Source organism: Ambystoma mexicanum, chromosome 6q (assembly GCF_040938575.1).
Source record: "Ambystoma mexicanum isolate Mex_15411 chromosome 6q, UKY_AmexF1_1, whole genome shotgun sequence".
NCBI lineage: Eukaryota > Metazoa > Chordata > Amphibia > Caudata > Ambystomatidae > Ambystoma > Ambystoma mexicanum.
Genome location: NC_090937.1, coordinates 1,483,148,609 through 1,483,173,938, shown reverse-complemented (window position 1 = coordinate 1,483,173,938; position 25,330 = coordinate 1,483,148,609). Strand labels below are relative to the sequence as shown.

Below are 25,330 nucleotides of genomic sequence, written 5' to 3'. Positions count from 1 at the left end.
TCAGTGCTGGTTCTGTTGTCGTTATTGTCTGTGGGAGTGTGTGCTGCAGTTGTGGGTCTTTGGTGGTGTTCAGTTGGGTTTGTTCTTTCTGCTCTTTCTTTCCTTTGGCCCAATATGTTTGCGGAATTTTGAGTTTTGAAAGTGTTTGTGTTTTTTTTTTTTCTTTTTTTTTGGGGTTAGTTTATCTTCGGTTTGTTGTTGCAGAGTTGATCTTTGTGCTATTGGTCCAGCTGTCTTGTGGTGTTGGACTTGGTGTGGGGGATTGTCCGATACAAGTTACAGTCCACATCCTGTTCAGCGTGTCTGTTGCTGTGCAGATGTGCTGGCACAGGCTGTCCATGATTGGACAGTCTTTGCCAATTTGATAGGTGTAGATACTTATTATTGATGGGCCTGGGGCGACTCTTCTCTAATTTAGGATAAAAAGAAGACTCCTGCAGCCATTCTTGAGATCATTGAAACCAAGACCCCTTCTCTTATGGGTACTCACTGAATGCAAGAGGTATGCATCAAATCTAGTTTTCAGTTAAATCAAGCACTATGCAAATAATGTGAGAGGATAATTATGCTGATGCTGCTACGCAGTGGCCCACATAACTGCACATGTGACTGCACATGTGTGGTTTTCAATTGGAGCAGGGTGTTGGGCCATGTTATGGGTGGCAGGACAGCAGAAACCAGTGGAAAAAGGGAGCATTAGTGGGGAACTAGGTTGTTTCCTCTTGGCTGCTACAGAAGGTATGAGGTTCCTCCCCATGCACAGAGAGGGCAGGAAAAAGAACCACCAGTCAAACATGCTACTCCCATCACCCCCCACTCCAAAGATTGGCTCAACCAGCCTCCGAGTGGAGACGGTGGAAGGGCTTCAGCAGCGGCAGAATCCTATAGTTTAAAGGGGTGGCAGGGGGAAAACCAGGAAGGGCACAGGACAAATGGAAGAGGAGCTTGGACTAGCCTTGTCAGCAGGTAAGGAGCCTGTGCACAGAATCGTGTACCGTGGAAAGAACATCCTCAAGAACATACGCCGACATGCAAATAACTAATCGCATATGCATTTTATATACCCATATGCATTTTATACAACCAATGCCTATTCAGTATTTACCTGATAACTATTTAATCAGCCAGTATGAGTTTCTAATGCAGGATCTGCCGCCTACTTGCCTTTTATTTTAGTAAAATGCAATTATTTGAGTAATAATCTTGCATTGAAGTATTAAGAAGCCAGAGTTAGCTTCTAGACTGTCTTAACAATTGAATGCTAAAAACAATGATTGTATTTACAGATATCTTACGGATTTTGAATCGGTGCAGTGCCTTGGTCGTGGTGGCTTTGGTGTGGTCTTTGAAGCCAGGAACAAGGTTGATGACTGCAACTACGCGATCAAGAGAATCAGCCTCCCCAACAGGTAATACAGGAACTGGAGTTGTCTGGTCTAGGGGTCATGGGTGTAATCGTCTGAAAATCAGTGATGGGATGTTTTATTGAGGACAGTAAAGTCGAGATATATTGTTTTTCTGGAATCTGTCTTTGTTCAGGATTAATCCCTAATCTGAGAGAGGGCTTCTGCTGTAAATCCAACCCCATGAGAAAATAGAAAACATTTAGTTGTCTTGCCAGGAATGAACAAAGATTTAACTTATCTTGAATTTCAGCTTGAATACATTACGACTTGAATGTTTTATTGTAGGCAAAACTAAATACCCCTTTTATGTTTTGATGTATGTACATGTGGTATTTATGCTCTTCTGAGATTATAAATTCATGTTTTTCCATCCCTCTGTGGTGTTATGTACTCGGCGTCTGCATTAGGACACTGCATGCAATATATTTAGTGTGGTGTGCGATGTTGTAAAAACATCCATGCAACACTACCTAAATGTATGATGCTAATAGCAAGGTGTAGCCTTCTGGTGTGGTTAGCTCCCCTCAGCGGTTTTTGTAATTAGAACTGCCATCCACTGCGGCTATCAGAGCTATGTCAAATGCACTAGAAATGTGTCTATAACCGGCTTTGCACTTGCTCTTGGTTTCCATTTTAGGATTGCGCTAGATGCTAGAAAAGGGCCCTTTCTCATCTGTAGTTTGTTGTAAGGAAAAGATCAAATTCTGTGAATTTTCTTCGGTGTTCCATGACTTGCGCTCAATGTTATTTTTTACTTCAGCTTCTAATATTTCAATCCTTAGTTGCAGCCGGATGACCTTTATCGTCTGAGGTATATGTATGTTTTAATTTGAGTTCTGTCGTTTCATTACAGGGAGCTGGCTCGTGAAAAGGTGATGCGGGAAGTTAAAGCTTTAGCTAAACTTGAGCACCCGGGCATCGTCCGCTATTTCAATGCTTGGATAGAAGCCCCACCAGAACGATGGCAAGAAAAGATGGATGAAATCTGGCTGAAGGATGAGAGGTAATCTGTGACCTTCTGAAACCTCTCATTTAAATCCCTGTATTAAGAAGATAAAGAGGTGCATTCTCTCTGCTCTCATATGAAGTCAAGTCACTCTGTATTTTTCATGCATTCTGCACTTACCAATGGAAACAAAATTAAATAATACGGCTTGTCAAGGTATTACGTGCCAGTTATTCATATTACTTTTAAACTGTATACTGGCATAATTAAGGCAAGTATTTATCTCATAAGCTACCAAAATGCATGCATGCATTAGATAAATGCATGTTTTATTTTGAGGTAAATGTTTGTCTCCTCTAGAACAGTGGCGGCTGGTGACTTTGAAAACTAGTAGGGTGTAAACGGTGGATCCTGAATTTGTGAGCGAGAGCGAAGAGTGAACTCCAAACTCCTGAATTGTGGTTTGGAGGGGGTTTGCTCACTCTCCTCTATACCTAGACAGTTTTGGAAAGTATTGCCCAAAATCGCCAGGTTTTAAGATCTCACTCAGCTTCTCGTTCTCCAGTGATGGGTCCTGCTTACTATTACTTCTCGAGCTGTCCACTATATATTATCAATTACACTTTGCCTTCGAAAGGTGTCCTAAAGTTTATTTAGACATTCCCAAGGGCAAAGAGTGAATGTCACATATGTATATTTGTGTGGCACCTGGGGAGATGAAACTAGCTCCTGGTAGCTTTTGGTGTCAAACTTGGCAGGACCTTCTATCCACATGGGTGAACACAAGCTGCAATCCCATGAAGTGCAGACTAACTGAACCAAAGAAGGAAGGGATCGAAGTTATAAAGAAGGACCACTGATGTATTCCATGGGACCAGCAGAAGGAAGTAAAAGAACTGCCTGCAAGGTAACTTCCAGAGCAATCAAATGCTATAATGTGCACTTAAAAATTGCCCCTTTTATATATGGTGGTATGGTAAGCAAATGAATTTGCAATAAGTCGCTCTCCTCTAACATTATGGTGAAATTAAAAAGACACTGACAAGGAATCCCACGGTGGCACAGCTGCATAGCTGACACACAGTTGCAGTACAGCCACCCTAGAACATAGGCATGTGGATAGTGCAGGAACCTCTAAAACGAGAGAAATGCACACACAGAACTTGTACCGCTGTCATGTCAAGACCAAAGTACACCACAGCCAGGTGCACAGAAAGACCTGTTTAAAAGATCCCAAAGAGCAGCACCTGCAAACTATAGGACTGTGTAACCTCCACGAAAAGTGCACTAACATTCCATTCTTTGACTTGATAGTCTTTCTGTTTTTGGCAGGAGAAAAATGCAATGTAAGTTGACATTCTTGAATTCTGCACGCTCTTGTTATTATATAAACTCAAGTTTCATCATACTTCAAATAAAAAGGTGTAAAGACCTGAGGGGGGTCTGCACTTCCGCTCTCTATATGGTAGAGGGGAGGCACAGAGACCCCTGCCAAGATTCTCTATTACGGTAACAATGGACGAGCAATCAAGGCCTAATCTTCTCGGGAGGTGATGCGAGCTGGTTCTTAAGTACAGTGTAGCCCACGAAGGAATTTCAACACACTGTATCGGTTAAAACACAGTCTTTATATAATTAATATTTAAGGTCATATACACAATCACGATAACTCACTTTGTACTCCGAAAATCAACAATGGTAAATATGTACAATTCTAAAGTGGTACCACTAACGTTATTAGATCTTATTCAAGTGCATACGGTCAGAATGACACACAGATCCAAATAAAGAGGAAACCAACAGTAGAGAGAGGAAGGAAAGCAAGATGGTTGAACAATAGGCAGAATACTGGTAACTACCGTTAAACACAGCTCTGTGTGGAGATTCCCTCCCCCCCCCCCCACCTGGGCAACCTGTAGAAGAAAGATACAAGCCCAGTCCATATATTGTTCACCCTTAGACTTCCCAATAGTCCTGCAACCCCAAAGTACCTTGGTGTTGTAGCGTTCCGCATCAGGGAAATCGACAACCCTTCTTGAGTGTCCTCCCTTTCAGGCAGGAGTCACGGGTCGTTGAACGTCCGACGGAGAACAGGTCAAGTTACGACAGTGAACTGGCCGCATCATTCCTAGCGGTGCTCGTTGACTGGGAAGCGTAAACGTCCTGCAAGGAAGAGGCGTGCGGGGCACCTCGGTGTCGATAGTTCTGGACCACAAGGGTTCAAGAACTGTGGCCCAGCAAGGGCGTTGAGTCGTCGGTATCTCTGTGGTCTTGGATGGCGGGAAACCCACCGGTGGATGCTCCTCGGCGCGTCGACGGTCAGGCCTTCTCCAGCAGGATACAGCGGCGACGATGTGGATGTGAGCGTCCTTGGATCAATGAAATTTCTTAGGCAATGGGAGCACGGCGGCTCCAGTCGGCGACGGCGACCGTGACGGACAACAGTCCGGGCACTTCTCCTTGGAGTTCCGCAGCCGTCCCCGTATCGGGTCGGCAGCCTGTCGAAGGTCTGTCTACTAGGGAGCTAAGGCAAAGATCAGCTGTGCATGATGGTCCCTTGTAGCTCGGGAAGAGGGCGCCTTACCAGGTCTTCTCGGGGTCAGTTCTTGAAGCACAGCAGCTTTCAGATTGCGAAGGAGAGCAACAGCAATTCTCATCCAGCACGGCTCCAGGTTAAGCTTCACTCCAGTTGTACCCCTACCGATTCCTAGCAGTGAGAGGTCCCCGGATATACTGTTGATCTCCCATTCATTCCGCTGGGTCGCTCTCAAGAATCCAATCACGACTACGGGCATTCATGCAGGCAGGCAACCAATCAGGCACACGGGGTATTCAGGCCATTCACTTCTCTCCAGACACTCACAACAAGTTATGTGTATTGGGACAAGTACAGAGCCATTCAACACTCCAAGCTGCATTCATACCGGTTTCAGGCAGGGCTGTCTCAACCATTGTGTCAACCACCAGATACTAGACAGCCACAACATAAAATGTATCTTCGTCACACACTCCATTCACCCAGGTCCCACCCACAGGCGTACTCACAACATACGGTCGTTGAGAAGGCTCCAGCCAGTCTGGTCGGCACTTCTCCACACTACCATATACCGAACTTCCACCCAATAGCCAGTCAGGGGGAAGTGACAGAGGCAGGGCTTCCCAGGACTTCGGGAAGATCAAGGTAACAGGTGATGGAAGGCAAGAGGCCATGGGGGCCATTTTGTCTCCATCTGGAATCTACCAATGACAGGGCCTGGGCATCCCAAAATGGAGGACGCTCAGGGCACCAGTCATTTCAGCACGGAGCTGCCACCAGCTCCTACCCTGCTCTGTGGGGTCACACAAAGGTGCCCAAAACATACACTAGTGGCACAGGGTTGTACCCCTACCCATGGGTGCCATAAGGGTATCCCATGGGTCCGTTTACCAAACCAAAAGAGAGAGAGCTGCCCCGCCAGGAGTCCCACATGAACTCCTGCGCGGAAAACACGACAGAACACACGATAAGAAGCAGTATAGGACAAGGATACGGCGGCCCTGTCCCTGCGATGCATTTCCAGCATCACAAAAGGCACTTGCAATGTCTTGCCCTGAATGCCAATGATTCTACACAGACCCAAATGTAGATTGCAATTGTAGCTATATCATTCACTGTCGAGCTCATGAAATGTTTAAATGTTAGTTGCTGCTCCACTAATTAATGTACTATGCATTAAGTATTTAATGGCTGTATTTGTATTTTGTATTTTATTTGGAATTTATAAAGCGTTGTACATAGTTATAATAAACAGTACAAAAAATGAAAATGCATATAAAAAACACTCAACCTTGTAAGTCAATTTCTAGAAGATGTGCTTTTAGTGAGGAACGAAATAAAGAGTATATAGAAAGAGCACAGAGAGAAAGTGGGAGACGATTCCAGGGAGAAGGTGCGAGTAGTCAAAAGGAACGAAAACTGGATTTAGCACATGGAGGACGCGGACCTGCGAGAAGAATTTGAGACCGGGAACAATGAGACCGGGTCAGAATATAGAAGGATAGCACAGAAGAAAGATAGATTTGAGCAAGAGCAGATTTGAAAACTAACCACAGGAATTTGAATTTTTGACTTTTATGAAAAGAAATCCAGCCAAGAGAGAAGACATAAAGAGTCTAGAGGACAGTGCTTAATTTGTGGGGGTGGTTGCCGGAACTCAGGCGGGGCCAGCGCACGTGCAACTGCTTGGTTTGTTTTTCCACTTTGCTTTGCTTCGATTATAAATCATTGGGATTTGTCATTCTGATCTCGATCTCTCTCATGCTTGCAGGTTGCAGGCCATGGCTGGCTGGTCCTGGGAGGGGACAGCAATAGCAATGAACAACAAACTGTTACAAACAGCCAGTGAAAACTACCATTCTGTTGTTACTATGCAGTATTTGATACATTCTGTATAGTAACACAGAATGTGCAGTTTTCATTGGCTGTTCTTCTGAGCCAGTGAAATTACATGGTGACGTGTTGTTGCCACAGAAGGCAGCGCGGCGCCACCTTCAATTCACGAGTTACTGTGAAGTGAAGGTGTCGAGGCGTGGCGTTGTCGGTCCTGACTTGTGAGAGAGACAGTCTGCCCTGCTGCACTGCGTGGTGCGGCCTAGTCGCTTCCTTGGGCCCCCTTGTCTGCTTTTTCATTTGTGCGGGTGCCAATGTGCGCACCCACCCCTCCCCCACCCTGAGGCCCGACAGGAGACCAAGTCCCATCCGGCAAAGCAGGTAAGTCACTTGTTGTTGCGTGCGGTGCAGCCTGAGCCTGTCACAGTCAAGTGATCAGGCAAGGAAGGCCCAGGTCGGGGCCCAGGTGGCGGCACGGTCCCCTGGTAGTGTCCTGACTGCCCAGGAGTCTGGACCCCACCAGGGGCCCGTCCGCACCCGGGCTTCTGTCTGTGTGACCTGTGTGCATTGTGCTGCTGATGGCAGTCAATGCCAGTGCATTTCTGCGACCAGGGGCTGGCAGCTGCCGCAGACTGAGTCGGATGACTGCCGCGGGCAGCCGGGGCCATGGATTGTGCCCAAAAGTATGTTTTTTACTTTTTTCTTTGAAAACTTTCCGCCCCACGGAAGGTAGGTTTTAAAAGAAATAACTTATTTTGAGTGGCGGCTGTGGCCCATCACTTTGAAAGTGATGGGCTCCAGCCGCCCAAATATACGTTTTTTTTCTTTTAAAATCTTACCTTACGTTGGGCTGCTGCACTGTGCACCTATTTTTGTCATCATCAGGCTCAGCATGGCAGTGGCGGTGGTGGCCCCATGGAAGGTAGCCTAAGTGATTGAGGCAAGGCAGGGCAAATCCCAGGACTGGGCGGGGCACGGGCTCTATGTGCTCCCACTAGTGTCTGTCACAAAAGGAATGAATTGTCATTTCTAACTTTGGCCACTTTTTCATTTGTGCCGAGCCCGACTCGAGACAATTGTATGCCCCAGTCCGACCCTGGATAGCATTAAACTAAGCGAAACATGAACTGTGAATTTGTGCCTGGGTGTTTCCGTTCTTCCTTTTAATGTTATCGGCCTCATTAGTTCACAAACGAGCTTCAGCGAGGGGACCTGGAACGGTGCACGTATTGGGCCGAAACCGAACCGGCTGTACTTCGCGAGAAAACTCCATGCAAAGACGAACTTCTAAAATGCCATTTCAGGCTTAAAAATACATACCTGGAAACTAGACGGGGATAAACATGGTGCACCTGCCCACTAATCTGTCATCATAAATAAAAGCACTAGTTGAGTATTCGTGTATAATTCTCAACCGTCTTTTGCTGTCATTTTTTTACATAATTCCAGCGCATGTTTTCTATCCTGATGTGTGGTTTATACATCAGATGTGGCCCCTTAACCTGGGTACAGTATGCTCCGAGCACATGCAATCTTAAGATAGGAATCCTCAGATATACCAACCATGGCTGCCTCCAAGCTCGTAATGAGGCCCAATGTCTTGCAGAAATTACTTTTTCCAAGTTATATAACACCATGAAGGAAGGGTAAAGGGGGATGCATTTATGAGATGTGATGACAAGGGCTTGAGAGTAAATTGATTACACAAAACACCTGGATGAGGTGACTGAAGAACGGGGTGAGGGGAGGGAGCTATTCCTGGAGGTAACCGATTAACAATACTTGGTGTACTTTAACAGACTGTCAGATGGGGCAGAAGGGGTAGAGGCAAATAAAGTGCAACAGTGACTGAAACAGAATGCTTTTTTATTTATTTGCATTTTTAAAGCGCTCACACAGCCAGGGGGCATTGAGGCGCAGTTACAGGATGGGCATGTCTTAGTTGCGTATTTACTACTAGCCTGTGCCAGCAGTTGTTGCAGCGCCAAACATGTGACATGGAGCAGCAGTGTGATGGGCTGGTGGTGGGCCGATCTGGGTAGGTCTAGCATTGAACTGGCGCGGCTGGCGCGCCTGCGCTGAGTGCGGGGCCGTGCCTGCGCTGCGGGCCGTGCCGCGCCCGGGAATATGGGATTATGGGGCCAATATTTTTTGGGCACTGGCACTTATTTTTTTACAAATTAAGCACTGCCAGAGGAGGAGGAGGAGGAAGAAGATAGAGCAGACGAACAGAAGCATTAAACACTGTTGTCAATGATGCAAGATGAGATAACGGAAGACAAAATAAGGGAACAGAACAGTAGAAAAGACGAGAAACAATTAATGAAGAGACCAAATGCTTAGTAGCATCAAACGTTCAAAAAGGGCGAGCCTTACGGATGTTTGATAGCGGCATGCTCGAGAAGATAAAGAAATATATTGCTTGAAGTATACATCAGAATCAAAGTAAAGTCCCGGGTTACGAGCCGTAGGAGAGATGGGAAGCTGAGACAGAGAAAAAGAAATAAAGGAAGGAAAAAGAGGGGGTGGAATAGTATTAGCAGGTAGAAAGAGATTTTCTAGTAGTGTTTAAAACAAAAATATTTTCCGTCATCCAAGAATTAATAGTTAAGACGTGAATTTCGAGAGTAAAGGAAGAAAAAGATAAAAGTTGAGTAGCATCCACGTAAAAGTGGTTAGAAAACCCTAAAGATGAAATTACTTCAGCCAAAGCAGAAGTATTATAGAGGGGTAAAATTAAAGTACTAAGAACCGTGGGCAACACCATGAACAAGTGGAGAAGTATCGAATGTCAACACAGCCCAGGAGACTGATAAAGGTCCTTTGGGATAGATAAGATTGAAAATAAGAAACCGATCCCAAGAACCCAAAAGAGGAGACTGATAAGAGTAACAAATAGTGGGTGATAATATCGAACGTAGCAGATGGGTCTAAAAGGATAACCAGTGATGACATTTAGAGTAGAAGAGTAATGAATTGGTCACAGACGAGCAGTTTCTGTGGAATGAAAGGGCGAACTCCAGATTTGAAACGAAGTATAGAATTATTAGAGATGAAAGTAGAAACTTGTGAATAGACAAGACGTTCGGGAATTTTAGAAAGATACAGCAAAAGAGAAATAGGATTAACATTTAAGATCAGTAGAAGGTTTTATTAGAATAGGAAGAAAAGAAGCATGTTTAAAGACAGCAGGAAAAAAAGACATTGTAAGACGGGTATTAAAAAAAGGAAGCTAAATAAGAGACAACAGAAGGGTAGATTTTGGCAATAAGAACTGATGGAATAGGGTCACAAGGAGACGCCCTAGGATGGGCTTGGTTTAGTACAAGAGAAATCTCCTAATTTGAAATGGGACGAAAACTTGTGATGTTGGCATTAGGGGACGATTATGAAGCAATGGTATTAGAAGTGGACATAGTGGACTCAATGGTAGCCCGAAGAGAGGCTACCTTTTGTGGAGAAGAAAACCGCACAATCAGAAGCAGCCGAAGTCGAACTCCTAGAATGATCAGGAGTGGTAGGAGAGAGAGGAGACGTGACGGACGTTTGCGGTGAGTTGACTGAGACTGAGCGCGTAAAAGATCAGAGAAGTAGGAACTTTTAGCAGAAAGCAAAAGACCATCATAGAGCACATGGTAAGAATAGTTAGACCGATAATCACCTTCAGACCTGGACTTGTGCCAACGATGCTCAAGACGATGAAGTGCCTTTCGCATGGAGGAAAGATATGGAGAAAGCCAGGGTTGAGGACATTTGCGTGAAGGAAAAAAAAAGATATTGGGTAAAGGTCATCCAATGAAGAGATGAGATGATGATAAAATAGTAGCAGCCTCAGCAGAAAAGGAAGAGTGAGAGGCAAGAATAACAGTACATGATGAAACAAACAAGGGTGTGCTGAAAAAAGAAAGATCCCGCCTACGATAAAATATTGCAGACGGGCATGCCTCAGATACTAAAGGTGATGGAAAAACTGTAAAAGAGAGAGGATGATGATCAGAAAAATAGACCGAGAGTGCAGCAATGAGAGACGTAGTAAGAGGAGAGGTAAAGATGAGATCAAGAGACGAACCTGACACATGACAAGGTGGAGTGCAGTCCTTACTGTTCACTTTTATTTCAAACACAGAGACAAAATATAGTAGCTGAAAATGCGGTTGTCAAAAGAGCATATAGAAATCCCTGGTTTTATACCTTCAAAAACGATTGGAACCTGGCAATTTTGACCACACCAAGTAATTATGTGGATGCACTTAAACCTATGGAAATGTTGGCTTTAGACACTTAAAAATAACAGATTAATTGTTGCAAGTAAATTAAATAGATCACTTTTAGTAGTGACAATATACAGAAATTCTGACGCCATTTATGCCAAGAAATATGAGGGGGCAAAGAATGAAATTAATACATCCAAAATGATGAGAGAAGGTTTTCGTATGAACGCTGCATGCTGTGTTGAGAGAGTCAAGTATTTTGATTGAAGTCCTTTCGTCATGGCCCCCTTTGACTATTGCCACGAGGAGGAGTGGGGTCAATGAAACCTTCACCCATAATCAGCAGTAGTGTCACTTCAGTGATCGGGCTGAGGACCGTTATCAACAAAGAATGCTGGCAAGGAATAAGAAATCAAGTTTGTGCCAAAGCATTCTTCGCAATGAAAGGCAGAGAGACTTACTGCATGTCACTTGTTCAATTATCTATTAGCCATGGACTTGCATGATAATCGTGTGGCTTCTGGTGAGAATCTGAAAGGTCGAACATAAATGAAGGACTTCACGATATTGAAACGCTCATTGGAATGGTGGAACTTGGCAGGCATATTGAAATACCACTGTCTTCTGTGTAATATATTAAGAGGGATTGCCAAATTGCCATTCATCTAATTGTTTATGGCCATGTTCAATAGTTTTAAAATTGAAAATCTACAATTGTTCTATACAAGACAATTTATAAACCAGCATTTCACTCGTGGCTGCATTTACTTTATGAATGCAAAACCATGAGTTAGTCTACTTTCTGTCCACTCAATAAAATGTGGGACTAAAGGAGCATCATGGTTTTCGTCTGTATGTTGGAGCGATGTTCATTAATTCTAATCGCACAGAAGTTTTTCCTATATACATTTTTTGACATGGACAGCAGATGGCATACTTCACTAAATTGACATCATTTGTGTGGATGGATACTAACAGTTGAATGAAGGACCCTCTGTTAGTGAAGCGTGCTCGCTTCTGGCATTGTTTAAGACATTTGTAAGAGTAAGCTCGAAATAGAAGCCGTTTTTGGAGAGTATCTGCTTCTCCATCATATTGTGAAATTTCAGTTTAATTCTTGTGTTTATGTAAAGACATTCCATATGGAAGGTTTCGCAATCAAGCCCTTGGATGTTGATTTGTACAATCTAGAGCAGTATTATGTTCAGTTGACTTAATCTGTCCCTAGAAATCCATCAGAATGAATGATCAACAGATCCAAAAATGAGATGCATCAAATTATATTCACAAATGAAATGTAAATTTACATCCAGATTGTTGATCCAAGACACAAATTCCAAAAGTTTGGATTCTGTGTCATTCCAGGTAAGTGAGTCATCAATATACATTCTAAAGAGAAAGGTGGATTCACGAAATTGATTATTCACTAAGAATCTGTGTCTCTTCAAAAGTAGCCATATAAAGGATGGACAGATTTGGGGCAAAAGTACAGCCCATGGATTTACCCTGCTTGTAGTAATCTTGTTTAAACATGAAAATGAATTGCAAGAGCCACACAATTAAAAAAAAGTCAGTGGGAACAACATGATGAACAGGCCAATTATTAAATGCCTCCTAAAGTATCCGAAAAGCCTTATCTTGTGGAATATTTATGTAAAGGGCTTCTATGTCCATAGTTATTTATCAACAGTTTTTCATGATCAAATGGCAGGACTTGGGCTAAATTCTTAGCATCCCTGGTATCTTTTAGGTAAGTAGATGTGACCAACGCCAATGGCTTGATAAAGAAATCCACATAGTTGGATAGTGGTTCCAGAATGGAACCGCAGACACCATGGGATGCCTAGGAGGGTTGTTGGCCTCCTTGTGTACTTTAGGACCATGACACAAACGCAGTGAGGCATTTCACAGAGTAATACTGAAGTAACTTTACGCTTTTGCCAGATGTTTGAGATTAGTAATGCTTTAGACACGGGCACATTTCCCACTTTCCAATTGAAAATGTTGTTGTTTGCAAGGTCACAATACGAACAATAGGCATAGTCTCAGAACGCAGAGATAAAGTAATGCATGCCTGACATGCTGAGAGCACAGCTTTTGATGACTGTCATATTCCACCCATTTCAGAGGGCAGCGATGGCAAGACCCAAGAGTCCAGAAGAGGTTTGTCTTTTAAGAGGTTTGCATAATCCGCATTAACAGCTCAATGGTCTACAGTTCATTTCAACACAAGGCGGTACTCCATAAAGTCGGCCAGCATACTTTGTGAAATATGACTCCTCCAAGGTGTGGGACTAGGCGCACTGCTTGGGTGAGCGAATAACTCAAATGCTCTATCTCCGGATTTCGACTCAGCCCAGGATTGAAATCTGGCTTTAAGGGGTGATTCGCTGTTGACTACTGAATGAAACAGTGCTCCGGTGTGTGAACTCGCCCACGCAAAGATGCCAAATGCACAATTTAAGGTGTCTGGGAGTTTGGTGCATGATCAACAGTTTTTTCGAGATGCACGTTTTATTTTTAAGAGGAGGCAGCCGATAATAGAACTATGGTGTGCACCACACAGTGAAGTGGCAACTGCCCCCAAAATGACAGCCATTTAATGGGAGGAAATAAACGCCAGAATGGTACAATGGGGCTGCAGAGTGCATGGCGGTCCTTTCTGTTCTTCCATACATTGGTTCTCTGGTGTGCTTTCCACTTCCACTGCTAGAGACACACCAGTGAAATGTTTCAGATTACTGTAACCTTTAACAGCTGCACACTGCACTGTGAATAAAGCGTCAAGTGGAGATTTAGGACTTTGAACATTACATTTTTATTCCATGATCTCAATTTTGTGCATTTTCCGTAACCGCCCCTTGGACATTTTCTTTATCTGGTGATAAGAACAGTGCATATTTCACTTATGCCTTTACAGGTACCATCTGACAAACCGTATGCAAAAGTCTTTGTCCAAATAAAGGAATGAATCGCTTTCCATAGATGAGTGATTCTAAAAGATTAACAACCTCTTCACCAGTATTCTGTATTCCACAGTAGTGAGGCATCAGAGTCGAGCAGAGATTAAACATGCTGTGAAGGCAGAGAGGGAAGGAGGTCCGGATGGGCGAGTTCTTCGGGAGGATGCAAACTGATGCAAGGCCTCTGCAGCTCTGCTCCCGCAAACAGGTAGCATAGCATACCACAAACCTACTATGCCAGACAGGCCACAATTTTCATGGGCACTCTTTGCATCTCCACCCCCCGCGGCACAAATGCAGCCTACCTCCATCGCTCACGCTCCTTCCCTGGGAGGTCCGGCAGGTAGGCGGCAATGCAGACAGGGCCGACTCTGGCAATGGCGGTCACCTTGCTGGCTCGACACAGCAAGGTGACCGTCAGAATGCCCACCAAAGGGGACTTAGCGGTCCAATCTGCACATGCTGCTGTTGAGCCAGACTAGATAGTGAGGCACAATCAGCCAATGAGTACCCACCCCTGCTCATCACACATTCGGTTTCCATTGGCTCAAAACAGCCAAGGGAACGTGAATGCATGCGTGACTGACAGCACACTCTGGATTCTGAGTGGTCCAAGTGAATCGGTGAAACACAGGGCTACTTGTTCATGCAAATGTATGCTGTTTGTATAAGCTTCTGAGGTGGTGGGGTGTAACTGGCAACGCCCTGCCGACCTTTGACATCAAAGCCCTAGGCAGAACGCGCGGAGTTCAGTACTCCGTGTACACAAACAAAAGGTTTGTAGATGCGCCCCAGAGCAGGCCTTGCTGATTCCTGGGCCACACATCATGCACACTCAGAGGTGCATGTCATGATATTTATAGTGCGCTTCCTGTGTGCATTGCCCTAGTAGCCACTGGATTATAGATGTAAGTAGTCCAGATCTTTGACCTAGTGGAGTAATAAGGGGGCGATGCCCTGGTACCCTAACGTACCAGCTGCCATTGCATAGTTACTTTTTGAAACCCTCCAATGAAAAGCATTCCTCTGAAGTACCTTTCATGTGAATGCTCATTTTCTCTTTCCGTTCATGCACTAATATTCCTGCATTTATATTGAGAAAAACAAATTGTGTCGAAGACTACATATTCCTTTTTTTATTTAGTGCATACCATTTATAAATTGAATGTATGCCACAAACAAGTCTTCTCTGCTCTCTGAAACTATTGCACGTGTTCCAAGTACTTGAAATAAACACAAGTTTAAAATGTACTTGGCCTAATGAATGTACATATCTTGCCAAGTTATGTAGCTAACCAAAACACAGCCCTTCCAGCATTTTAGACTCCAGTTGGGCCTCCAGGTAGTCCTTGACCGCTTCATGGCACGTTAGTATTTCCCCTTTAAGTGATACAGTTGTTGCTTCATCTTTAGCTTTTAAGCTAGTGTGACTTGGCCATACGTCAGGTGTTTCTTGTGTATTGATCAAAGTTGCAATGTCACTGGTAGGCACCAAATAATTTTCTTCATAAATAACCACCTATGGTGGTCTTATCCCAATAACCCCAGTATGTGCCCCTATAAGGATGCCTCCAAATTCTGCTCGACTGTATAAGCGGTAGAAGCGGGAACTCCCAGAGAACTACCGAATGCCACCTCGGTTTCACTGATGTCTGTTTGTGTGTCTATCCTTCTAGAACTGCATTTGCCCATTTGTCTTCCGGTTCGGACCTTCTGAGGGAGGAACTTTACATTCCAAAATTACAGACTATTGTGCTGAGCTTGCTTTCTCTTCCTGCATTTATGCCATCACACTGCCAGCATCCAGAGAATCCACAAAGAAAAACTCAACAGTCCATTCTATACAAATCCTCCCAACCTCAGAAATGACCTCTCTTCACTTACAAGATTCCTCTCCCTTATTCACTTCCAACACCGGCTCAAGACCTCCTTCTTGCTGGAAACCAAGATCCCAGACCTCCATGTTCTCATTCGGAATCTTGCATCCAAAACCCCTTACTATATCGACACCACTGCGGAAATGGTACCACAAAGTCAGTAATGCAATAATGTTCACGCACATTGTAGAAAATATCCTTCATCCTAAAGTGCATGTATACACCTCTCTCATGCATGCCTCTGAAGTACAGTGTGGTGGTGGTACTTCCTTTGAAATACCCTAAATAAATACAAATATGTTGGACTATGTAAAAAGACAACTTTCAGATTCCACCACCCTGTCATTATACCGTCACTTTGTGGTACCCTATAGAAGGGGCCTGCTGAAATCTAGAATGATGCAGCAAACCGGTGACCGATATTCAAAAGAACTGACCAAACGATTGCATTCAGCAGTCTAGCTTTTGTGTTCCATGGAACTTTAAAAGAGAGGGATTAATAAGATGGTTGGTCCCTCCATGGAGGCTCCGCGAGCAAGGCAAGCACTGTGCAGACGGAAGAGCTGGACCTGCAGCTACAGACCAGGACGTGGCGGAATGAGAAACGGCGTCCCTCCCTGCTTGTAAGAGGACCGGAAGAGGCTGAGGCTTTTGATGCAGAAGAGTGTTGAGCAACACGGTCCAGCATGTACGTGAAACTGGGCTCTTGGGAAGTGCTGGGGAGCCATGCACGGCAACGCGCGAACAGGAGACAGCACAGAGGAACCATCAGAAGATGCAAGGTGGCCCGACGTGAGAGACCGGGACCCCATACAGAAGGTACAGGGGTGGCCCGAGGACCTCAAGGGCACTACAGAAGCCAATCGGAAGTGGTTGAGGTCATGAGAGGGAGAAACCAATGTGAAGGCAAATTGGACCCAAGGATATGGAAACGTAAAGATGGGGTCAAGGACCCTCTGTAGCAGAGGCAGTATTCTGGCAGAGGAGTGTAACAGGGGTACTGTAAAGGAGTCAAGCACACCCAACCATGCACGAGGACAAGGTCCTCCAACAAGCCCTCTTGTTTGCAGTACCTGGTAAGGTCAAACTGCTGGGGCTCAATAGGGGCGTGCCAAAGGCCAGGGGAAGGAAGACTTTTCCCCCTACTTGTGAACTCTTTGTCCAGAAGAAGGGAGTCATTCTTCTGGACTCAGAAAGGGCGGATCCAAGTTAGTTTATTTAGAAGTGTAAGGGGTAGAAGTAGGATCTGGACACAGGACGGTGGACATTTTAGTTAGACATTCTGACAGCTCCTTAGGTTTTGTTGAGGCAGTGTAATATTTCTTAGAGTTGGGGATAGTTAGGTTTCCTTCTTTCTTTCTTTTGGTATAAATGTCTTTGCCCCAAAGCATGCTATACCTGTGTGTCAGTCTCCTCCTTCCACACCCTTACATAGTGTACAAAACCTAACCATTACGCACCTACCCCCCCACGATGCCAATCACTTAATCTCTACGTGCATGCCGAGGGCATAGCCGCTCCTACATCCATCTCCCCAGGCGGTGCTGCAAAATTATCCTCACAATGTCTTATGATGATTACACATTCTTTTGCTTTCTATAAGAAAACCTTGATTGCAAACTTGTAGAATTCATTTTAATTCCTTGTGCACTGTTTTGCAAATCCTAAACCATCCATTATACAATAAAACATTTTTTTTTATCAGATTGAGTTGTCACTGTGCTACAGTTAGGATGGACTATATTTTTTATTGTTACCAGTAGACTCCTCGGAGCACAGATGCAGAATAAATAAGTAATTTACCCTATTACTTGTAAGTATAGTTAGTGCTTGGCATGGCTCCATCGTAGAAGTATACACTGCACTCTAGCGGCAAGATTCGAAATCCTTTAGAACGATTTAAAACAAAGGGTTACCTGCAGCATCGACCGACCTGATGTTAACGATGGTTTGGTGTTTTATTGTAACATTTCAAGGAACGTTGGAACTGGAGATAATCTGTTCAGTTGTAAAGGTGTATAGGTGACTTAACATTATGAAGACAATTATAATGCACACTCAATGGCTTGATTAATTTCAAGCTAGGATAAAAATGAACCAATGCACCAAAAAACAGGCAGAGATCAGCAGGTCATGCCCCGAAAAGGAGTAATTGTGGTAGTAAACTTCAATAGAACACGTAATAAGCCACGTTGTTCAGAGAAGGATGTAAAGCACTTCTAGAAAACCCACATACTTTTCAAGTTAGTTTTAAGAATGTGTTCCTTTCCTTCATGTTTGCGGGCTATTATCTCCTATGGGGGATGGTACCAGACCATGATGCGAAGCAGCATTTATTCTAAAAAAATATGAATAAGTTTCTCTGGGTACGTGTGTGTGTGGCCACGGCAAGCATGGATCCTCCCCCATGTAGGCTTTTGGCTCCGAATCCCAGTCTTTTCCCCCTTACCTGGGCAATACTTTTTGCCTTCCTCCCTTGCCCAAGTGGCAGGTTCAAACAATCTTTTGAAAGGGTACACTGAATCTGATATGTATGGCTTAATCTTGCAATTTTTATGGCCACTTGCTTTCTCATAAGTCACTTCTCAAACATCTGAAGTGCTTAGAAAACTTTTTGTGGCGAGCCACTAGGGCAAAGACCGAAATGCAGGCCCAACCTGCTACTGTGGGCCATTTCTTTTGGTCAAAGTGGGCCAGTGTTTTGGGTAGAGTGAGCCACTTTGGTGAATTACTTCACTGTGCAGCCAGTAGTTTTGACCATTGTTATTAAACAACTTCTTTAAAACACACAATTTGCAACACATTTTACCCCAAAATTACCTCTTAGATACTATTAAATCTGCCACAAAAGAAAGGATTTGCCATTTGTGACTTTGAGACACGTTTTCATTGGTGCCCAAGCCAATTTTGTGCCCCAGTCCGACCCTGAGGTAAGTAGAGTCTTAATTTCAGTCATTTTCAATGACTCGCCTCACTCTGAGGGTTTTTCTCAGTCCTACACCTCAGTACTGAACCATGAGGTTTCTATATATCCGCTCCATTAGGTATAGCTCTGATTCTAATCATGACAACTCCCTGGCCTGGGCCCATAGTCTTAAACGTAGAAAAGGGGTAGAAAACACCACCTTCCTGGGATAGCAGATAATTGTAACTCTTAAGTATGTATGATGAACATTAAATCCATACAAAAATGCAATTTTGTTTCCTTAATATTGAGGAATTGATCTTCAGCTGTGCATTACAATACTCAATAGTCCCCATTGTTTTCTTTCTATATAATTAAAGAAAAACATCTCAGTGGTTATATTTCCCAACAGTATGTGTTCATAGATCATTTTGCTTTTACTTTCCCAAAGTGTAAATAAGCGTCATTTTTAAATATGTTGCTACTTGTTACACTGCTGTTGCTTAGCGGCATGTTACTGGACAGGTACTAGTCTCTACAGGAAATACGGATGCAGTCTAATCTTCCTCCTTTTTCCATTGTCCTCCTGATCAGCCCCCACTTCTTCCTCCCTCTTTCTCTGAGAAGGCAGCAAGACTGACGGCAAGGCAGTGTCTGCTGCCGATTCATTGCGCACTTGGAGTGGCGATTCACAGGGAATGGGGAGGACCTTCCAGTGACGGGCCTTTCACCGGTGCGTCCGCTCTTTCCAAGTGCATAGGTTGATAACCAGCTCTAGTGCTACGTTGGCCCCGCAACCTTCTCTGAGCCTGTCTGAGTTTGGACTGGTTGGCAAAGTAATAACCAGTTCCAGTATTTTTAAGCTACAGACTACAGGTGGATAAAGTAGTTCATGTTAGCTGGTAAATAGTTTTGAGTAACTTAAAGTGTTTACATTTTTTGAAGTACAGAGAACAAGTGTATTTGTCAGCTGCTATAGTTGAAATCTGCTTTCTAAACTTGTGCTCTGCAATAAAGGTTGACTTTTTTCTTTTTTCTAAAAGCCTGCTGATGAATCAGAGTAATTTAAAAAAAATTAACTCAACTTACACCCGCGGATACCTGCTCAAAGGACAAACCTTGGTGCACCAGTATCCAAAACGCCCTTAATAAAATCATAGGGCTCCAAACTAAAATTGAGGACAAACGCCAACAACTCTCTAATAAGAAACTCACCAACCTTGGCTCACCTACGTCCAGCAATACCAAATCAGGCTTCACTTTCAAGAAAGTAACTACGGTAGAAGTTCAGAAAATCATAACCTCACTAAAGCCCTCAAATTGCAAAGGGGATAGCTGTCCCGCCCAGATCATAAAGGACACAGCCAGAGACCTCTCCCCCTTCATCACGAAACTCATCAACCTATCATTCCGCAACAATTCAGTCCCCAGTAATCTAAAACAATCATGGGTTCTCACACTCCTGAAAAAACAATCTCTTGACCCAGCCATCCCCACCAACTACAGACCCATCACCACAGTTCCCTTCCTATTAGAAATCTTGGACAGTCGCATACCTCTAAATTCAGGAATACCTAGAATCCAACCAACTGCTAGGAATACGCCAATCCAGCTTCAGACCTCAACATGGAACAGAAACGGCCCTTGTTGACCTCAAAAGTCAAATTGATGAATTAAAGGCAATACCGCAATCCTACTCCTCTTAGACCTCTCAGCGGCCTTCGACCTAGTCGACCATAAAATCCTCTGCAGCCACCTCGCCACCGCAGCTCACTTCTCCTCTGCTGCAGCCACATGGATACAATCCTTTCTGGCAAACGGAACCATGCGGGTCTTCTCATCTACAGATGCAGCAGACCCCATCCCCATCTCCTGCGGAGTCCCACAAGGCTCCTGTGTCTCCCCCACTTTGCATAACATATTTACAAAGCCACTATTTGACCAACTGGACTGTCTGGGTGTCACCTATACAAATTACGCAGATGACACCCAGATACTCCTTACCATCACAGGCAACTACCAGACAGACGTCACCCGGATAAACAAAATATTCTCCATCATTCAGGCATGGATGGCCTCCCATGGCCTCTGCTTGAACGATGAGAAAACAGAGCTGCTCCGTGTCGGCTCTCCCAGCAACCTGGCAAAATTGAATCCCAAATACAACAACATTGCTATTGATGGTCACACCATCCCCATCGCCAAAAGCGTAAAAACGCTTGGTTTTTACTTCGATGTCAACTGCAACCTTTCCAAACAAAGTAACATGATTGCCTCAGCTTCTGCTTACACCGGCAAACTTATCAGGGCCAGTAGACCCTTCCTATCTGCCAACAGTTGCCTTACTCTTGCAAGAGCCCTCATACAATCCAAACTGGATTACTGCAATAGCTTGTACCTAGGTGCCAACCAATCGATAATTAACAAACTACAAATAATTCAAAATAACGCATTACGCGCAGCATTTAACATTCCCAGATGGGAGCACATCTCCACTGCCAGGAAATCCTGCAAATGGCTCTCCATCCGACAAAAAATCGACCTGAAAACCATCTGCCTCACATACAAGGCCTTAAACCACTTAGCCCCACCTTATCTCACCAACAAATTCACCTTGAAACTCTCCACTAGAACTACTAGATCCTCCAATACCCTATGCTTGTCCGTGCCCAGATTCCTCTTAAAAAGAGCTGGAGGAGCTAGCTTCACAGTACTTGCCTCCAAACTCAGGAACACCTTACCTCTACATTAAAACTATCGAGTCCTTCTAGATCTTCAGGAAACATGTTAACCATAGGCTCAAATATATGTAAATATATGTAAACTCTGTAAATTGTTGTTTTTGGCATCTGTAGTTTCTCCCAATATGGGAGTACCCTTCCATTGCTCAAACATGTCTGTATACCTTGTAAACTGCTGTAATTGGAATCTGTATGCATCACAACAATGTAACCGTCTTCTTTTGCGCCCTTCTACCTCTGGGTTTGGAGCGCTGTACAAATAAAATGTTTCTCAAGAACGTGCTGTACTGATATATCTGATAGAATCGGGAAATGTTTGTTAGGTGCCATTTTATAGACTGAATTGGTCAATAGTATGCTACTTTGGTAACAATGGTGCAATGATGGAACAAATGTGGTGACATATTGTAATACAAACTTTTTCTTTTCTAGTACGGAGTGGCCTTTGAGTTCTCCAACATCATTTGATATTCTCTCAATCAAATTTCATGGAACAGAGTCTTTAAAGGAACACGTGGAAGTTATCACTCCATCATCGGAAAGCTTTGGCTCCTTCTCTACAGACACAGCTGCTCTTCACTCGGGGTCATTGAAAAGGCAGACCTCCCCAGTTGAATCTTCCACCACTGAAAACCTGGAGTTGAACCATTCTACGGACCCAATGCTTCATCTTCAGGACAGCTTTCGTAGTGACTGTGACTGTGGCAGTACTGTTGACGAAAATGATCCAGAACAGTCATATGCAAATTGTCCACCTCTGATCTCTGGTGGGAAGCTGCGAGAGAGGACATCCTCCTCTATAGTATTTGAAGACTCTGGTTGTGATAACTCCTGTAATAATAATCAGAATCGAGTTCATGTATTTAAACCTCGTTTGAATAGTCTGCGGGCAACAAAAGAAACGCGCAGTAGTGAATTCTATGAACGAAAATCAACATCAGAGAGTCCCATGTCACTTTCTCCTCCCAGACCAAAAACATTGAGCCTGGATCTGACTAGAAACACTGGAGACAAAGTGAAACCCACCTCACCCAAGGTGTATCTCTACATACAGATGCAGCTCTGCCGAAAGGAAACCCTGAAAGATTGGATGAGTTCACGGTGCACGTTGGAAGACCGGCCAAGAACGGAGAGTCTACAGATTTTCGTGCAGATAGCAGAAGCTGTTGAATTTTTACATAACAAGGGACTAATGCACAGAGATCTCAAGGTTTGTTTTTATAAAAGCTGTTATGATTTCACCTTTTAGAAAGTAAGCATTCACCAATTCTAGATTTGTTCTCTGGGAATGTTTGCGGGGTAAAGCTCTCCACACTCCCCTAGAAGATACCAGCTGTTAGCTTTCACAAGTATATTGTTATTTTATGTTCAAGGTTGTTATAACGTGCACTGTTGCCACGTCAGTGGTTTCTTGGCGCTCAGCCTGACCTTTAAAGTGAGGTGGGTAAGTAGTAGGACTAAGCGAGAGACAGAGCAAGAGAGCTCTGATGTGCTGTTGGCAGCTTTAGTTCGGTTCTCGCGGTTCGCTGAGCAGAAGTGTTTTTTGGTTGGTAGCCATGTGCTGTTGGGCGAGGTTGTGTTGTTTGTTTCGTTGTTGTGGTGTAATTATGTGTGTGCGGTTTGTTGTGCTGTAGAGGTATGGGTTATGTTTAGTCCAGAGTTTGAGAGGTGTATGCAGAAGGGGGAGTTTTTAGTAGGGTTGGTTAGTGGCAGTACTCCTATGTCCCTTCCCCTTTCCTCCAGACTGTATTGGTGTCTCTCACTAGGAATGGGAACGGAACCTTGTCCATCAGAAAAATATTCTTCCCCTTTAAATTTTGTTTCAAGTGGGGGTGCGGTCCCTGACTATGTCCATCGGTGCCACACCTCAATCCTCTTTTCTGTGTCGATGGGAGCGGACGCCTTCACCTGAGCTGTGGTTGAGGCCCCTTTTCCTCATAATTCCACGCTACCAGATCTTTCCCAGGGAGATTTTTCCCTATATTCTAGCTTTCCACTAACATTCTCTTTGTTTCGGAGATATAAATACTCCGTCCTTCTGTGCCTAGGCCCCTCCCCGGCACATGTGGACCGCAGCAGACTTTAACAGGTGCCCGACCTGCAATGGTCCCTTCCCCACTTCGGACCTGCACATGCTCTGTCTCCGGTGCCTGGGTTAAGACCACGGCTGCTCGGCGTGCACCACGCTTAATCCACAGGCTCTAAAGAACAGGTTGGCCGGGTTGAGGGAGTTGTTCTCCAGATCACCACCACAGCAGATCAAGGAGTACGTGCACAGGAAGAACAAACCGAAGGGAAGTATAATGTTCTCCAAAGCACCCCACAAGGGTGACTCCTTTCCAGGGAAGCAACCAAGCGGGATTGTCCTATTGGGCTCTAGTACCAGCAAGGGGACACAGGCTCTTTGCGCTACCGGCCTCACAGTTGCAGTGTCCACGGATCCTCCCGGTTCCAGCGCTCAGGGGTCTGAGGGCTCCGGTTCAGGGTAATCCCTTGAGGGGCTCTGCTGTACTACCGAAACACAAGCCTGAGCAGGGCGCTTGCACGCGGTATGGAAAGTACTACTGGAGTCGCATCCGCGGGCACATTGCTTCCCACGTCCACACCTGAGGTGCAGGGCAAGCCCGAACCCAAGCTCCCAAGCAGACATGCAGGGACCAGACTCGGGGCATCAATAGACATGCATCAAGCACGCGGTGCAGTGCAGGACAAAATGACCACGCAGCCAGACAAAATGGTGGCTCGTCCGGAGGTGCGAGCCTCAAAGGCCTGCTTGGACAACAAGGGTGGAATGGTTACCTATGGCCACATGGTGCACCTCGTACCCAACTAAATCTACCCAGGGGTGCTACACAGAGGCAGGCTATGCCAAGAGTAGGCAAGCCGTAAGGAGGACTCAGCAGCACTCGCAGGCACACGCCTTCATATCATTGCAGGAGCACACTTTACCAGCATCTGAATGCTTTTTTTGACAAGTTCCTTATACTAATGACATCCCCTCGGATAGGAAATATACTTGAGGGTAGTTAAAGTGGTTTGAGAGCTTGTTAGGACTGTGGGTCTTGTGCTAGTGTGTGCGTTGCTATCTTCTTTAAATTGCCTGCCGCCTGTCAGGTGGATCTCAGAGGGACCAAGCTCCTAAGGTCACAATGTTTGCAAGGGTTGTTCTGGGTTACTGAGATCCAAAAACCTGAAATTGGGCGCTGGACAGTGGTTCCTTAGTTTCCAATGAGTATCAATTTCCACACACGTTAGGTGTTTGCAACATTTGTTGATTTATTCTTCCTTCAGTAATTCACACATTGGTTGTCACTCTTGTGACCAACATATTCTTTGCAAAAACTTCATATGTGGTACAGAGTATGTGATATACTTTTATTCCATTAGTGCCGACACGTGTTTCAACCTTTTGAGGTCTTTCTCAAGGCTGCGTAGTAGTGACATCAGTGACAGGGTGCATGGTGAGTGGTGACAGAGGAACATTCATAATTATTACATTAAAGCCCATAATTGGTTGTCAGTATTTGACGGCAAGACCATAGTAGACAAGTTCATAAACAATGTTAATAGTCCCGTGACATTTGTCAGGTGTGACATATTCATATATTAGCAATGCATTTGTGTGTATGTTAATTGGTCACAATGGTTAAGTTACCATTGTATTTGACTATTGTCAGTCAGTTATAGTCATATTATGCAATTGTTATTGTTTCATGGCGTTATTAGCAAAATACAATGGAAAAAAAAAATCCCATTATTTTGGGGAGGTAAAAAGAGAGAAAAAGAGAGAAATTGCTTGTTAGTTGGCTTATCTGTTGGTCTATTTAAGATTTGCGTAAGCTTATGAGGTTGGTTGAGTAAAGCTTACCAAATGTAGGGTTAGCGTGTTCCCAGATGGTTGGAATTGAAATT

The 25,330-nt window shown here is 44.4% G+C and overlaps 1 protein-coding gene across 4 annotated transcripts in view; it reads left to right on the top strand.

Moving 5' to 3' along the window:
- Positions 1-25,330, top strand: part of EIF2AK3 (eukaryotic translation initiation factor 2 alpha kinase 3) — a 394,300-nt gene that overhangs the window by 263,577 nt on the left and 105,393 nt on the right. For all 4 annotated transcript variants that reach the window (XM_069632207.1, XM_069632205.1, XM_069632206.1 and 1 more), the window contains 3 exons: positions 1,287-1,409; positions 2,260-2,409; positions 21,851-22,628. In XM_069632207.1, coding sequence (XP_069488308.1) covers positions 1,287-1,409; positions 2,260-2,409; positions 21,851-22,628 — 1,051 coding nt within the window. The remainder of the gene's footprint in view (positions 1-1,286; positions 1,410-2,259; positions 2,410-21,850; positions 22,629-25,330) is intronic.